General features: G+C 56.0%; 5 protein-coding genes across 5 annotated transcripts; 2 read left to right on the forward strand and 3 right to left on the reverse strand.

Annotated features, from left to right (window-relative positions):
- Positions 1-3: 3 nt before the first annotated feature.
- On the reverse strand, positions 4-1623 carry N656DRAFT_775075 (uncharacterized protein). Its single transcript, XM_064814389.1, has one exon. The coding sequence runs from the start codon at positions 1299-1301 to the stop codon at positions 102-104; it is 1200 nt and encodes a 399-aa protein (XP_064674304.1). The 5' UTR covers positions 1302-1623; the 3' UTR covers positions 4-101.
- Positions 1624-2081: 458 nt separating this feature from the next.
- N656DRAFT_270504 (uncharacterized protein) lies at positions 2082-4635 on the forward strand. The gene is made up of 3 exons (XM_064809068.1): positions 2082-2455; positions 2957-3967; positions 4034-4635. The coding sequence occupies exons 1-3, from the start codon at positions 2420-2422 to the stop codon at positions 4415-4417; spliced, it is 1431 nt and encodes a 476-aa protein (XP_064674305.1). The 5' UTR covers positions 2082-2419; the 3' UTR covers positions 4418-4635.
- Positions 4491-9616, reverse strand: N656DRAFT_746072 (uncharacterized protein). The gene is made up of 5 exons (XM_064812920.1): positions 7360-9616; positions 6975-7291; positions 6746-6919; positions 5454-6696; positions 4491-5379 (listed from the first exon to the last, which is right to left on the reverse strand). Exons 1-5 carry the CDS (start codon positions 9461-9463, stop codon positions 4853-4855), a joined length of 4365 nt encoding a protein of 1454 aa, XP_064674306.1. The 5' UTR covers positions 9464-9616; the 3' UTR covers positions 4491-4852.
- Positions 9617-9937: 321 nt separating this feature from the next.
- Positions 9938-11782, forward strand: N656DRAFT_701054 (uncharacterized protein; the record flags this gene model as incomplete). Its single annotated transcript, XM_064810914.1, has 1 exon — positions 9938-11782. The coding sequence occupies one exon, from the start codon at positions 9938-9940 to the stop codon at positions 11780-11782; it is 1845 nt and encodes a 614-aa protein (XP_064674307.1).
- A 213-nt stretch (positions 11783-11995) lies between these two features.
- N656DRAFT_270617 (uncharacterized protein) lies at positions 11996-14176 on the reverse strand. The gene is made up of 5 exons (XM_064809071.1): positions 13859-14176; positions 13729-13778; positions 13408-13661; positions 12199-13317; positions 11996-12139 (listed from the first exon to the last, which is right to left on the reverse strand). The coding sequence occupies exons 1-4, from the start codon at positions 13896-13898 to the stop codon at positions 12204-12206; spliced, it is 1458 nt and encodes a 485-aa protein (XP_064674308.1). The 5' UTR covers positions 13899-14176; the 3' UTR covers positions 11996-12139; positions 12199-12203.
- Between the last annotated feature and the right edge of the window lie 509 nt (positions 14177-14685).

A 14685-nucleotide genomic window follows, 5' to 3' on the forward strand; every position in this document is an offset into this window, starting at 1 on the left:
TCATTGTCTGGGTTTGCAGCGCGTATATAACATATACACAAGTATATAACTTTTCTCCATATTGACCGATATGGTAACGGGTATATACATGCTTTTCTCCTTCACAATCCAAGTAGATTCCTGCTACCCTTTCCGCTCGCCCTCCTCCCTGGTTGTGGGAGCGGTACATGAGTAACCGTGTTTCCAATCTTGACCTTGACGCCGTCAACGGGGATCTGCACTTGCTCAATCCTCTCCCTGACGCCTTTCTCCCCAAATACTTGCTCGGTCACTCTCCTCAACTCCTCGCTGGGCTCGGCAAACGACCACGCAATTGACACATGGAACGCCTCGCCGATCTTCCTGTCTCCTCCTCCGTTCCTGTCATCATCATCCCCTGACTCGGCGGCCCACGAGTAGAGCTCGGGCTGTCCGTAGGCTGCCGCCACCGCGTTGCACCGACGCAGGAGCTCTGTCAGCTCTGGGTTGGGATTATGTCTATTGTCACTCGTGCTCGGGCGCACGCGTAGAACGAGAAAGGACCGCCCGCTCTCGGGCGTGCGGTGCCACTCGACCACACCGTTGCAGAATAGGCTTAGTGGTGGGGAGTGGGAGGAGAAAAGAACGCCTGCGATCCGCGCCTGCACGTCCCGGAGGAAGGCGTCCTTCTCTGTCCCGGGGAGGGACAGTGGCCGCGACAGGCTGATGTGCAACGGCTGCGGCGCGCCGAGGGGGCTTACGAGGAAGCTGGTGATTTTTTCTTTCTCGTCGTCGGCGGCCTTCTGCTCCTCCTCTTCTTCATCCTCCCCTTTTCCGTCTCCGTCCGCGCTGGTGGTGGTGGCGGGATTGGGAGCTGGTTTCCCTCTGTCGGACTTGCCCTTGGCAAGGTTGGACGCGGAATGATGCTGCTGCTTTTGAAGGGAGGATACCAAGGACGCGAGCAGTGTGTGAACCTCAGGAGGAGGATGCCACTCGATGTAGATGTGGCTGGGCCAGTTGCCTGGGATGTGCGGCGTCTGGCGGGTGCGGCCTTGGTGGAGGGTGGGATCGTCGCGGGTCGAGGTGCGGACTGTGGAGGCATAGAGGTCGTAGAAGGAGGCCGGCAGGGGTGGTAGAGGTGCTTGGTTACGGTGGGGTGTTGGGTCGGGACCGGTTCCGGGACCAGGCCCGGGTTGGGGATCGGGGCCGAGACCGGACTGGGGTGGGGATGAGCTTAGTCTTGGCTTCTTTCTTGGACGCGGATCCGTGGTAGCGTCAGGGGCCGATGTGGAGGCTGAATCGGATTCGGGATCGGATTCGGAGGAGTAATCTACCAAAGGCATCGTACGGGATTTTTTGCAGCGTGATGACGATTTCTCGGAATGCGTTCCTGGCCCGCCATGCCCGTCAAGGTCCCTCTCAGCCCTGCCAGGGCCTGGCCGTGTTTCGCTGCGATGCTGCCCGGGCCAAAATCGGATCGATTGCTGTCCTAAACGCTCAACTGGTCAGCCAATCGCGGCCGTCAGAAAGCCGTGTTCTGCCGTGTTTCTCTTTTCTTATGCAAGGGCTCATGCTCCATGCTCCCCTCGGCCGTAAAATGCTGGTGTGCTCGGGGAACCGGCGCTCACTGCGAAAGCATGCAAGAGATACTGGCGCCAATTGGCCGATGCAGACTACAAGATGCAGTCTTGATGTGGAAGAAATCCCGCCCCACAGCAGCCTGGCAGGTCAGGTATTGTAAGGTACTTCGTATTGTACATAGATCCATACCTTACCTTACCTAGCACATCTATCTTCAGTCACGTATTCAGCGAAGAGCGGAGGTCACGCGAAGTCGTTTAACAACAGGCCGAGCATTACGGTTCAGTCTACTGCATTAATGAGATCTTATCCCAAAGACACACCGTGGGCTAAGCTGAGCGGGTGATGTCCTCGGCCAATCACACCCGATTCGTCATGCTTCGCCCCGGAGAAGTCGACGATAACGAGGACGAAAAGAAAGGGCAGGCACTGCGACCTATCTCCCGTCCATAGCAAAATCAGACCGTACATCACGGCACATACTCTATTGCCGGGCCCTGGTTTCGCTGAAACGGATTAATTACTTAGGAAGTGGGTGAGAAGCGGTGTCGTCTGTCGAACAAGGTCGAGCTTGCCCCGCCATGGTCTTGTCCGCGACGGCCGTCTTCATACACTACATAACAAGGTAAGGACACCTCAGTCTCCTGCCTCAATCTCATGGTCATAACTGGAAACCGCGAACCCTGTCTCTGGCCATCTACCACTTTGCCAATTAAGGGAGCAGTTTCGAGGGAGTCTGAACACCAAGGTCTTTTCTCCATCCGCCTCAAACACCTTGTCAAGGCTTAAACTTGATCATAACTGATTCGAATCCCCACGAGCCCCGCTACGGACCCAAGAAGTAGCCTGACTTGCTGCTGTGCCGCCTACGTTACATAAAATGGACGACTGGGATTTGCCCAACGACAAGCAATGGGTGAGCTTGTTCTTCCTTATAACGTATTTAGTCATACCCAGCCTGTCGGTATCGCTTCAAATTCATGGTGCATCAGACCCTGGCTGCAGTGGATGACGACCATGTGTGCATCTCCACTGCCGGCTTCTCGTACTCTTTCCGTTCTTGCCATGGAAGCCTGGAGGAACACATGGATTTTCCAATTGACATTCTATATGTTTACAGCGGCTTATACTAAGTGTAGCCGTGGCCCACTCTCAACGAACAGCCTGCTTCTAGTGTATTATGTTGCCATTTTCACTTGTTACTGGCGATCATGTCCAAGGTTCCAGACTGTTGCGTCACCGCTGCCCACCTCCTTGACATGGCACCAGCGCAAGCTTCCAAGCTTGGTTTCCTTCCTACACATTCTGCCAGTGGCAGAACCATGACATTACTCTCTTCTTCTCATTATTCGTATTCCGGTTGCTGTTACTCTGTTGGGTTTCTGCTGATGCGCTCTCTTCGTCGTTGACTCGATAGGCCGCCAAATACCTCCTTGGTCCTCTGTATGACCCGGAGCCGAGTCAAGTCTTTGCAACTCGCTTCAAACCTTTGCCTTCAACCCCGCCTGATTCTGTAAACCCACCTCGCCGACGCCTTAGCCAGAGGAGCCGACGCTCCCAGTCCGAAGACGCAGACGCAGACGAGAAACAGCCATTCCTCACTCGTCTCCTGAGCCGAAGCAACACTGTAAACAGCAAGCCGAGTCTAAACAACAAGCCTCTGCCCCGTCCCCCTCCCTCTCCGCGCTCCAAATACCCCCCATTATCAGGTCTGGATCGCAAGCGATCCGTTCATACCGCAAACCCTCCGCAGACGCGCTGGAACCAGGGCACTGTGCTATTCAGGGCGAACAGCCTCAGTACCCCTAGGCCTAGCTCAGCCGCAATGGCAACCGCGGTTAACCAAGCCGGGTCCCGTCGACGTGCTGGCTCTCTCGCCGAACGCTACCCTGACGAGAGCTCCCGCCGGACCCCGGACATGCTTAACCAAGAGCACAGGGCAAGAGACAGAGCAGACACGCTCCCCCGCCGATCCGCCTCCCTGAGAGAGCGATATCCCGGTGACATGTCCCACAGGCCCCTGGAAATGCTGAAGCGAGATCATCGGGCCGCCGATCGGGCACCCCATCTGCACAATCACCGGCGCCAGCAGCCTAACGATCCCATTGACTCGCTAGACGTTACAGGACCCGTACCAGGTGTAACATACCATCATGAGGGCCCCTTTGACCCTACCATGAAGGAACGTAACAACAAGCCCTTAGCCCCTGTAGAAGCCGTCATGGACACCAACTTGGAGGCTTTGAAGGCAACTCCGCTCGAGTATTTGAAGGACTCTCTCATCAAGCACGTTCCGCTGCAGGGGACCGCGGTTGTCCCGCCGGGTATGAGGGACCTGGGTGGCCGTGTCATGGACTACCAGGAGGGACCAGACCTCATGCGAGAGAGTGACGCACCCGGCGGGCCGTACAAGCGGTGGGAGCAACTGGTAAGCCGGGCTCGAACATACACCTATTCGCCTCGACCTTACGACTCAACTGACACCACCTCGCAGCGTTATCGGGACGATGACCTCAAAGGCAAAGGCGAGCCCGCCTTCTCCGACGACCAACGGCGGCGGGCCCGCGGCAAGCAACGCGCATCCGCCTCTCCTCAAAACGGGACCGTGTACTACGAGATGCAGACTCCCCTCCGTTTCACCCCAACCAGAGCCGTTTCCGGCAGCGGAAAGCAAAAGCAAGGCGGCAATACGTACGTCCGTCAGCGGAGTGCTAGCAGCGGCGCTGAGCTACTGCCCCAGGCTTATGCACATGAGGACTCGGCTTCCTCTGGGCTACAGCGGAGCCGTAGTAGTGCTGGCGAGAGCCTCGCCCAGACTCTGAAGAGACGCTTTGGTAGTTTGAGGAGGAAGAAGGTTGCTAAGGAGGCGGGGTATTGAGTGCGGACCTACGAGACTTGTATAGACACCAGGCGTTGAGGGTTTGCTTTGTCTCACCGATAGATGCATGGATAGTGTGTTTCTAAACGGAAGAGGGTAGTAGTATATGACTTCTGGAATGCCAATAGACACGAACATCATAGATGAATGATCCTGATTCGGAATCTTCAAAGGTTGCGTACCTTTTTGTAGACCAGCAGCCCAAGCCCAGCATGAAAAAGCCTAGAGACGCTCCCGATTTGAACGTTCGGAAAGCAAGAAATGTCTACCGAGCGGAACCAAAGTAGAAAGAAACAGATACGGACGAGACCCGTTGGCCCTCGCCCCACCTCACCTCCCTAGCCCAAATACACTTCCCTCAACCAGCCAGCCATTTGCAACCCAGAAAACCCACCCCAAGTGCCAGGCCAACGGTTTAGTTAGTTAGTTGACAAATCAGAAATACTCCATCCCAGCCCAGCCCACAACGCCTTCCAACTCGGCCCTGACCTCCTCCGGGCCCGCATACCCGGCCCGTCCCGCGAGCTCGCCGCGCTTGGCCATGCCCAGCTCGCCGAAGCGCGCCAGCACGGCTCCGTCGACGATGCTCCGCCCGATGCCCGCCTCGACCCCGGCCGACGGGCAGTCGGCGCTCGGCATGCGGTACTCCTTGGGGTTTAGCCCGGCCGGGTGCGGCAGCGACGTCGTCAGCTGCGCCGCCAGCGACGCCAGCCGTCGGTAGGCCGACTCCGGCAGCGGCCTCAGCGCGGCGAGCACACCCGTGCGGGAGGCTAGCAGGAGGACGTGCGGACGCTGTTGTTGGGCTGCGGGATCTGCGGGTGGGTTGTTGTTCAAGCGGTGACCCCCTGGGTACTTGTCCGCTGCAGTCGCGGCTGGGAGGAGGAGGGATTTTGTGGGGTGGTGGGCGCCGGTGTTGAATGTTGTTCGGTGTAGCAGGAGGTGGCCGTGGAGGGATTTGGGGTCTGGATGGGTCAAGGGGTAAGGTTAGTTATGCGTGAACCTTGGGGAGGGAAAGGGGAAAAGGGGTTAGACTTACGCTCGGGATCGAACTGGAGGATATGAATGTGCCCGTCCGCATCGCTCGCTACGATGAAGAGCTCTTTCCCATCTGGAAGGAAATCTGCATTCATCACCTCCAACTTGGTAGAGCTCTTGCCAAAAAGCATCATCTTGTACGGTTCTTCAGTGTACCCCGTGAACCACACCCCTTTGAAGGCATCTGCCATCAGACACAAGCCAGTACCTGGGAGCTCTTTGGCAGTGGTAACATAGCAGTTCATGTCCATGAAAGCCACTGGAAGGAGTGTTCCGTCCTCTTTTAAACCTCTGACCATGCACTTTTGGCCCTGTGCAACCAGCATGAGGCCTTGCGTGCCTATTTCGGAAAGCGCTGTGACGGCTCCTCTGGGAATATCCTCCTTGGCAATGAGCTTCAGCTTTTTACTCGTTTCCGGACGTCCGGGCTCGGGGATGACGTCTGCAATATCATAGACGTAGACATGACCTCTTGTCGGTAGATCCTCCCCCTTGATGAGGGCAGTACCGACGGCAATCAGTTGCTTCCGCTCGTTGGTGGACTCGGAGACTTCTAGATTTAGCGTCTCGACACAAAGAACGAGCTCGCACGGCTCCATCTGGACAGCATCAACAACAGTCCAGGTCATTGGGCTCACGAGCTTGAGCATTCCTCGCTCCACAGTGGGTTTGAAGCCGAGGTTCTCGCGCGCCCACTCCTTGTGATAGTCGTCGTCCTTTGGCAGCTCAAATGGCTCCAGCGTGTTACATCCCACGACGTAGCTCTGTGTTGGAGGATGGTAGGCTACTGCGGCGATATCATCTCCAATAGGAATCTTCTTCACAGCAAGACCGGTTTCAGCGTAACTCCAATCGCTAGGCAGCTGAGCCACACGGGCGATATGTTGAGAGTCTGCGTAGATGAAGCCATGCTCACATCCCTCGGTGTGGAACGAGCTCATGGCTATCACGCCTAACCCTTGCAACGGAACCACTCGTGGCATTGACTTGGCGGATTTCAAGATGAAGCTCGGGGATGCGCCAGGAAGGAAGACAGTGCTGTAGCCCGAAATGTTGTTGCACCGGCGCATGGAGAGGACACGAGGTTGGTGTGTAGCTTCATCCTGGTCAGCTTCCACCGGACTCTTGGCAAAGGCTGTGTTCGGTAGCTTCTGGAAGAACAGTGTCTTGGAGAAGCCCAAACCAGTGCCCGTTCCATAGCGAAACGGTTGGTAGAGAGTCAGGTCATCGTTTGCGTGGCGTAGCTGGAACAGATTAGTCGCTATCGGGCAAGAGAATCAAAGGTTAACGAACAATGAGGTGCGGGAAGCTGTGGGTCATGTCGCCCAGGTCAGCGACCAATATCTCGGCCACGGTCTCCTTAGCAGTTCCTTTTCTCGCTGCATAATCAGCCGAGAGGCCAGGCGGTATGTAGGAAAGCCCTTCGGCGACATATACGGGTTTAGATAAGTCGGGGAGACGGTAAATCTAGGCTTGTTAGGCACCAAGTGAGAGAGTGACAAGGATATCGTATGGTACGCACATAAAGAGCACCGTGAGCGCTAAGAAGGAACATAAGAATACTCTGTGCGGGGTTTGCCCCCTTCTCAGTTACTTCCTCAGCGAAGACAGCATAGGTGTCCGCATATAGGCATCCAGTCAGCCACTTGGTAGCGGCGAGTGTCTCATCATCTTTCCTGAGTTCTTCCAGCTCGTTACTGTTGTCGATCTGGGCAATGAAGGCGCTGGAGTCGTCCCGAATGATGAGAAGGAACGGGTCCGCGATGCTTGCGCTGACGGCTCTGGGCTCTGCTCCCGTATCCTCGTCAAGCATGGGCACGATTTGGCTCAGTCCAAGGTCTAAGTGGCATATACATCAGAAAAGCGCCGGCAATACAGCATCGTGGTAAAAGAGGAAGGTAACATACCACCATCGTAACACCGGACTTCTGACTTTACGATTTGGACGATCCTGCTGCCTTTGCCCATGGTTCCCGCTTCAATGGTGATGCCCGCAGCGGGATCAAACTCGGTGCCGCTGAGGCTTTCGAAGCCCGCAGCGGTCAGGGCGTAGACGTCCGACTTCTCGTACCCGTCCAGATCCACCTTGCCCACAATCATGAACTTGTCGTATTGGCCCGAAGTATCATAATCCTTGCTGAGAGCGTTTCCGCCCTTGTCGCCTTGCAGCGCCTTTGGAATGGGTTTCTTTGCGCACATCGTCCAGAACCCCCGTGCTTCGGGAAAGTCAAACCGGCCAATGACCCTGGGCTGTATCGCCAGGTTCATGGTCGCCAGGGCGGCTGACTTGTCTCTGCCGACGGCGCACACTAGCTGTAAGTCACTGCGAACGCCGGCAGAATTCCTCTCATCCTCGCTTCCAGGCAGCCACGTCGGCTGGCCGTAAGTCATCGCTTGAATTGGCGCGATGCTCAGGAGGCGGTCGTGAACCCGAAAACACAAATCACCATTTATAAGGCCGCTCACTGCCGAAATGGGCTGCTGTTGACGAGCCGTTGGCTTCTCCTCGTACAAGTCGTCGTCATCCTCTTCGCTGATCTCTTCAACATCCTCGTCCGCAAAATAAGTATCCAATCCCCCGCCCCTGACACGTTGAGCCTTTTTTGCAATTAAACCTTGTCTCTTTGTCCAGCCGAAGACTAGGGAGTCACCTTCCTCACTGCCAGCAAACATTATGTTTCGACCCAGCCTTGAGAGTGTTGAAACTCGGGCGGGTATGATGGCTCCTCCAGCCGCCTCAGGGACCATCTTCAATTCGAGGCCAGAAACGGTACGCCCGTCGATGCGGAACGTGACCAAAGCCATCCGGCCATCGCTGAGGATAACGAGGAGCTCGCCGAGATCGGCGGTGAGAATGTCAATGACACAGCCCTCGAGACGCAAGTTGAGGTCCGACTGGTCGACAAGGCCAAAGGAGGTGCATTGCCTCGTCATGGGATTGACGGCCACGCCGTTAGGCTTGCCCGACTGGTCGATGTGGATCAACTCATTCGCACCTACAAGCAAGGCGCCACCGACTGGAGCAGGAAGGGGCACGACCCGGAAGAGATCCTGCGGAAGGCCACTGACCGAGAGGATGGTGGTTGACGCTTTCTGGTGCAGATCTAACGTGAAGACCATGTATATGAAGTGGTCCTTGCGGCCGAGCGAATTCGAGGCGCTGGCAGTTGAGACGAGAATGCCAAAGGTAGGCTCTCGATACTCATGGAGGAAGGCCAGGTGCACAGGATGGAGCAGGCTTGGGTCAAGATTGGAGAGTCGGAGGACAAATGATGGTGAATACGGAGTGTCTTCTATGTTGCTAGCTCCATTGACGACGGCGCTCGGCACGCCATTTGCCGGCCGCGGGCCGTCCAGCTCTTCATCCCAGTCGCCCATGTCAATGTCCTCATCGATCTGCTTGAAAGGCAATATTGCCAAGTTCCTGGCTCCAAATTTGAGCGCAGCACACCTACTACCTGGGTCGGCTGTGAGGAAGTTGACATAATGGCTCAGTGGCGCAGTCCAGGGGCTTCCCCGGAGCTCCTCTTGTTCGTAATAGTGTATCGACACGGTGGACAGGCTGTAGCGCTCGGCGTCCCATTCGACAAGACTGAGCCGTGCGTCCTTGAAGGCGATGAGGAGGGCGTCGCATCCATGGCGCGCGTTGGGCGGTTTTATCCTGGCCAGGCCGGTTATTGTGCCCGCCAGCGAGGTTTCGGCGACGAGTACGAGCTTGGTGCTGTTGGCTCGGTCCGTTCTCAGGGCCAAACTGTCGCCTCCCAGAAACGACGCTTCGAGGCCGTCGTCATCGTTGGCCAGCCGGCTCTCGTAGCGGGTAGCACTTCGTGCTCCAAGTCCATGTCCATTGGTCTCGGTAGTGTCCAGCTCAGTCGAGACGACCTTTGTTCTAAAAATCTGAAGAATCGAAGACTTTGCGACTGCGAGGTTCGTGCCCTGCCCGGGGATGAACTGTAGCGTTAGAGAATGCGTGACGGCCGTTGCCGGAGTCAGCTCCGTGTAGCACTGCATGGCCCAGGAGCCGAGTGCATATCTCTGCTTTGTTTTGATTTCAAGTCGATGTTTGATGTTTTTGTGTAGGTAGTTGAGATGCAACCCAAGTGACTGCGGGCTGATTGAGAAGCTCTGAGTCTCTGACAGGTGCCTTGCATGCGATTGATTGGATCTGATGGGTACAAACAAACAAAAAGCAAAGCTTGGGCCACGTTCAACTGAGCGCGCCGCGCCCCGTTTCAGCTGCACCAAGCACAGTGGAGCACAGCAATGGTCCCCACCCCAACGGTCCCTGGAGTCCCACTGGGCAGGACCCACTTGAGCTTGCTCGCTGCCCGTAGCATTGCGTCATAGACTGTTTTACTTCAAGTGATCCTGCCCAAACTCTCACTTCAGACTCTCCCCATCTTGCACAGCTGGCCGCCTCCGCAACGCGGTGGATCTTCAAAAGTTAAACGCCAGTCAACCTCATAACCAATTTGGGGGAACAAAATGGGGTCAGCAGGTCTTCTGCAGACCAGTCTCATCTGGGTCGCGTACGCTGTGGCCGTGGCCCTCGCTCTCGGAGTCGCCATCATCACCACCTTCACCTGGCAAGCCCCTTACGAGCGGTCCATCGCTGTGAGCATCGTCACCATATTCAGCCTTACCGCACTACTCGCTACCGTCTTCCTCCTTCCCGTCGACATAGCGCTCGTCTCGTCCACGGCCTCGGCCCATCTCGGCGCCAAGAAGGATTGGGCGACACCCGCCCGTGTCGACAGCATTCTCCGGACGCTGAAGATTGTGTACTACACCCTCTACAGCCTCGATTCACTCCTATGTTTGATTGTCATACCTTTCACATACTTCTGGTATGAGGAGTACGATGAGGTTGAAGAGGAGGAGGGACGCGGTGGCCAGGGAGTACGCCTCTGGCGAGCCCTGAAGTACACCCTAGGCTTCGTCTTCCTTGTCGTTATCCTATTTCTCATTGGTTTCTTCGTGCCGGCAGCCGGGTACAGCAAGGGAAGGCATATGGATCTCGATTATTTCAAGCGCCTGCTAGCAGCGAACAACGGGGAAAAGGCCCTCACCTTCGGTGTGGGCTTGCTTATCACCCTTGGTACGCTACTATACGTCTTATACACGGGTGCCGGGCTGGCCCTTCTACCCGTGTCCTTCATCAAGTCCGCCCCGTCCATCTCGGCACCCCAGCTCTCAGCAACGACGGCCTCCGCATTAGAACGCAATCGCGAGCTCCAAAGGCAGCTGGAGATGCGCAACGCTGGTCGCCCCGAAGGCATGTCTCAGAAGGACCGCAGGGAGATGGACGCCTTGTTACGCGAAGAGAGAACCCTCGTGCGCCGCGAGAGATTGGCCGCTGAAGCCCGCGGTGAGGGCCGCAGCGGGTTTTTCCGGGCCTGGACAAAGATCCAAGCCGTCTTCCGGCCCCTGAAGCTGCTGGGCGGTATCTTTCTGCTTCTGCTGGCCATTATCGTTTGGGTCTCAATGCTCATCACCGCCATTGACAAAGCCGCCAACTCTATCTGCAAGCAGCACTGCGGCTACATCCTTGGCCATATCAATGTTTTCCAGCCAGTCAATTGGGTATTTGTTCAGTCTGCCAAGGCCTTTCCGGTCGACTACATCCTTATGGCCCTGCTCGTGCTCTTCTTCTTCAGCAGCTCTGTCACGGGCCTTGCCACGATTGGGATCCGCTTCCTGTGGGTGCGCATTTTCCAGATCAAGAAGGGCCGCACTGCCCCTCAGGCCCTCTTGATCGCCACCGTCTTGTTGGCTCTCATCATCCTCGCCATCAACTACGCCATGGCCATGCTTGTGGCCCCGCAGTACGCCATATACGGCACGCAAACTTTTTGCGAGAACACCCCGCGACACCCAGGCGAACAACCAGACTGCCGGGAGCATCCGGACATGGTCCGCCCCTGCTCCGAAGCCTTCAGCGAACCGGCCGCCAAGGATGTCTGCACGCCTACCGTCATGTCCACCTTTCTCAACCGTATCACGCTCAACTGGCCCGTCTTTGGCGCCGTCGATTTCTGGGCTCAATTTGCCTTCCTGGCTGTGTTCCTGGTCGTATTCATCACCAGCCTTTTCCGCACGCCGCGGTTGAACCTCAGTGAGTTTGATGAGGAGGCCGAGGCGGATGAGGAGGAGGGCCTCTTGGCGAGCACGGGGAGAAGATTCGGCGCTACCTGGGGGGATATCACGGGGCGGGCGAAGAGGAACCCCACGGCGGGGACAGGAGCCGGCGGTCATGATGGTTACGGCACAAACGGGTATAGGGCCGGGGATGAGAATGCAGATGGGACCGGATCTGGCTCGAGGGCCTGAAAAAGCTCAATGAAGGGCAAGGCAGAATCGAATCGGGCCGCATGACCATTCGGCGTTGGAGAGGGATGGGCTGCAGTGGGCATCGATCGGTTAGTCGGCATCGATGGTGTACCGTGTAAATACCCCAAATTGAAAGAAATTCCTCTGTTGGAAAGTTAGGTAGGATTGAGGCGGGGTTTATTGTAGGTTGGGCAAGGCATATGCGCACTGGGTCACGGGTATGATACGAAGTACGAGGGATAGCGATTCGTTGCTCCGGATCAAGTCTGGGTTTGGGACGGGCGGTTTTCATGAATTGTGCTTTATTAGCGACATGTATTGCGCTGTAGCTAGGTTAAGCGTGGTGCGCTCTATCTCCTACGGAGATTGTGAATATGGCATGTTTTTCTTCTGGCATCATATGCCGGGCAACATACAAGTGCTAGACACGGCTATACCGGTCAAACTTTGCCCACTGATGTCCACGTTCGTCGTAGCCAGCAGAAGGACCAATGTGCATCTCACGCCAGCAGCGCGCACAATACACATCGTTATCACACCCAATGCATCGTATGGTTGCATCCTCAAGACACACGACACACCAAGTCTTCTGGTCCTCATCCGTGTACTTGGTAGACCCTGGTTGTTTGCTGCCAGGAGAGGTGTGACGGTCTTGCGGCCGGAAAGTGGGCGCCGAGGGCAGCCCAAAGGCATCTACAGTCGAGCCGGACCGGAAGCCTCTCAATGCAGCTAAGCGGTTCGAGATCTCATTCTCAAAATCCTCATCTGCCTCTGCTCCGTCGGGGACTGGATCTACAAGCCGCGTGGGCACGGTGGGAAGCGCCGGGGCGGTGTTGCCCTCATCACTCGTAGACCTTGCGCCCTCAATGTCCGCGGGCCCAATCTCCTTCGCGCCCCCTGTATGTGGGGTTTCACTGTCCTCTTCGGCAGCTCTTGGGGGCGGCAGTGAGTTTTCCCCATCCTGCAGTTGGGAGAGTATCGCTTCGACGGCACGAGACATCTGCTCCCCGATGGAATCATCGTCATCGTCGGGGGTGTCGATGCCTTTGCTAGAGCCTGGGTTCGTCCGGAGCGATTCAAGGAGATCGGCAACCTTCTTTGACTCGGCGCCGGGGTCACAATCCGGAAGCAGATCTACGCCGCCGTCGTCACCATCATCGGCGAGGTCGAAGTCCCCATCTCCCAAGCCCTCGAGGAGTTCGTCAATGGCCTCATCGTCATCGCCCGAGACTCCTTCAACAAACTGGTAGCGGCTTTGCGTCTGGCTCGCACTGGCAGGCACCGAATCCGATGGTGGAGACGCCTGAACTGCGACCTTCTCTTCGGGGGATCGGCTTCCTGCGTTGACCCATGGTTCTGCAGGAGGCTGTGTTGCTGAGCCGAGCGCATCCACGGGCGCCAAGTCTGAAGCGGGCCGATGCCCCCGCCCTTGGTCATTGACAGATTCACCCGTCCGGTTCCGAAGGGTCTTTAGACGCGCCGTCAAGTCATCCCCAGGTTCAGGTTGAACACCTAATGCTGTCATAGTAGAAGCGCTTTGTGTACATTCTCTCTCTTAGTTCCTGTGAGCTTATGTAGGGTGGTGGTTGACATGGAGGCAGCTGCGTTCAAGAGGGGGTCATTACTCTGGGGGTTTGCTAAGTGTGATGCTCGAAGGTTTGAGGGCATTTAGCCTGTCTAGAAGGGACTTGTCATCCGCCTGGGAGGCCACCATGTCGAATGCAGATAAGAACGTATAGGCAGAATCGATACGGTAGGTAGGAGCGCTTTCGGTTGTCAGATACCAGAGGCGGAGCGCAATGAGCCCGAAGACCGCAGCGGCAAACGAATGCGGAAGTGAGAGAGAGGGTCGGATGTAATCGATGAAGACGGTAGGACGCTAATAATTACCTAGCGAAGCCTAGTTAAGTGTAAGCACGAGATTGGAGTTTGGTAAGGCACCTCACAAGGCTGCGATCAGTGATCACTGATCGATCGGCTTTCGAAGATAAACCGTCTGGGGCAGTGCGGGGTCAATGAGGAGCCAGCGGTTGGCGCGCTTGGTGCAATGATGATTGATCTTAACATGTAACTTACCTTGATCCGTACAATACAGCCTTTTGCTATCGAGGTCCATGGGTTCGGGTTCCCACTTTCCCGATCTGGCTGCACGGCCCCACCGCACCCACTTTTCCTCTGTTATGCTCTCACCTACGTACACTCAACACGACACACGCAAGATACTGGGCTAGGGTTAGCGGTTAGGGATTAGGGTTAGCGGTTAGAGATTAGCGTTAGCGTTTAGGGATTAGGGTCAGGGTTAGGGCTTCCAGTTAGATTGAATATATGGATAAAGACGTTGGGAAATGCATTTGTTTTGAATGATTCTCAAGTGTCGTTTTGAAGTTGAAAAGTGCAAAGATGAATTTGCACTAACAATTGTGGGCAGAGGCGGTGTTTTCCGACCGTAATTTCCGGGAGACCCATGGACCTACATAGCAATAACCACAATACAGTTAGATCAATGCTCCGTACCTACATACACAGCCACGCTGCTGCCCACACTGCTGCTGTGTCATGTGGCGCCATCCAAGTTGCTACCTATCTTGTTTGATTATTCCGTAGGCGTTGGGTGTTGACGACCCAACAACAAGAATGAGATGCTACTGTGAACGGTGAAATTGAGCCCAGCAGCTAAATGTGATCAGTCGATGTATCACCAACAAGGTCAAAGACCGAAAGACCGACCTGGAGACTTGGTGGGAAACATGCTTGAGAAATGACAAGGAAATCGATTTTTCTGTCGAGATGCCTGCACCTGACAAATCTGTATTCGGCGTGGACCTCGTGTCTTTGACAGGTCGTGGCGCAACAGCTTGTGATGATGGACTTTGAGGTCATACCATCCTGCTCAAGCCGCAGTC

This window comes from Canariomyces notabilis, assembly GCF_033297395.1.
Source record: "Canariomyces notabilis strain CBS 508.74 unplaced genomic scaffold N656scaffold_2, whole genome shotgun sequence".
Lineage (NCBI taxonomy): Eukaryota > Fungi > Ascomycota > Sordariomycetes > Sordariales > Chaetomiaceae > Canariomyces > Canariomyces notabilis.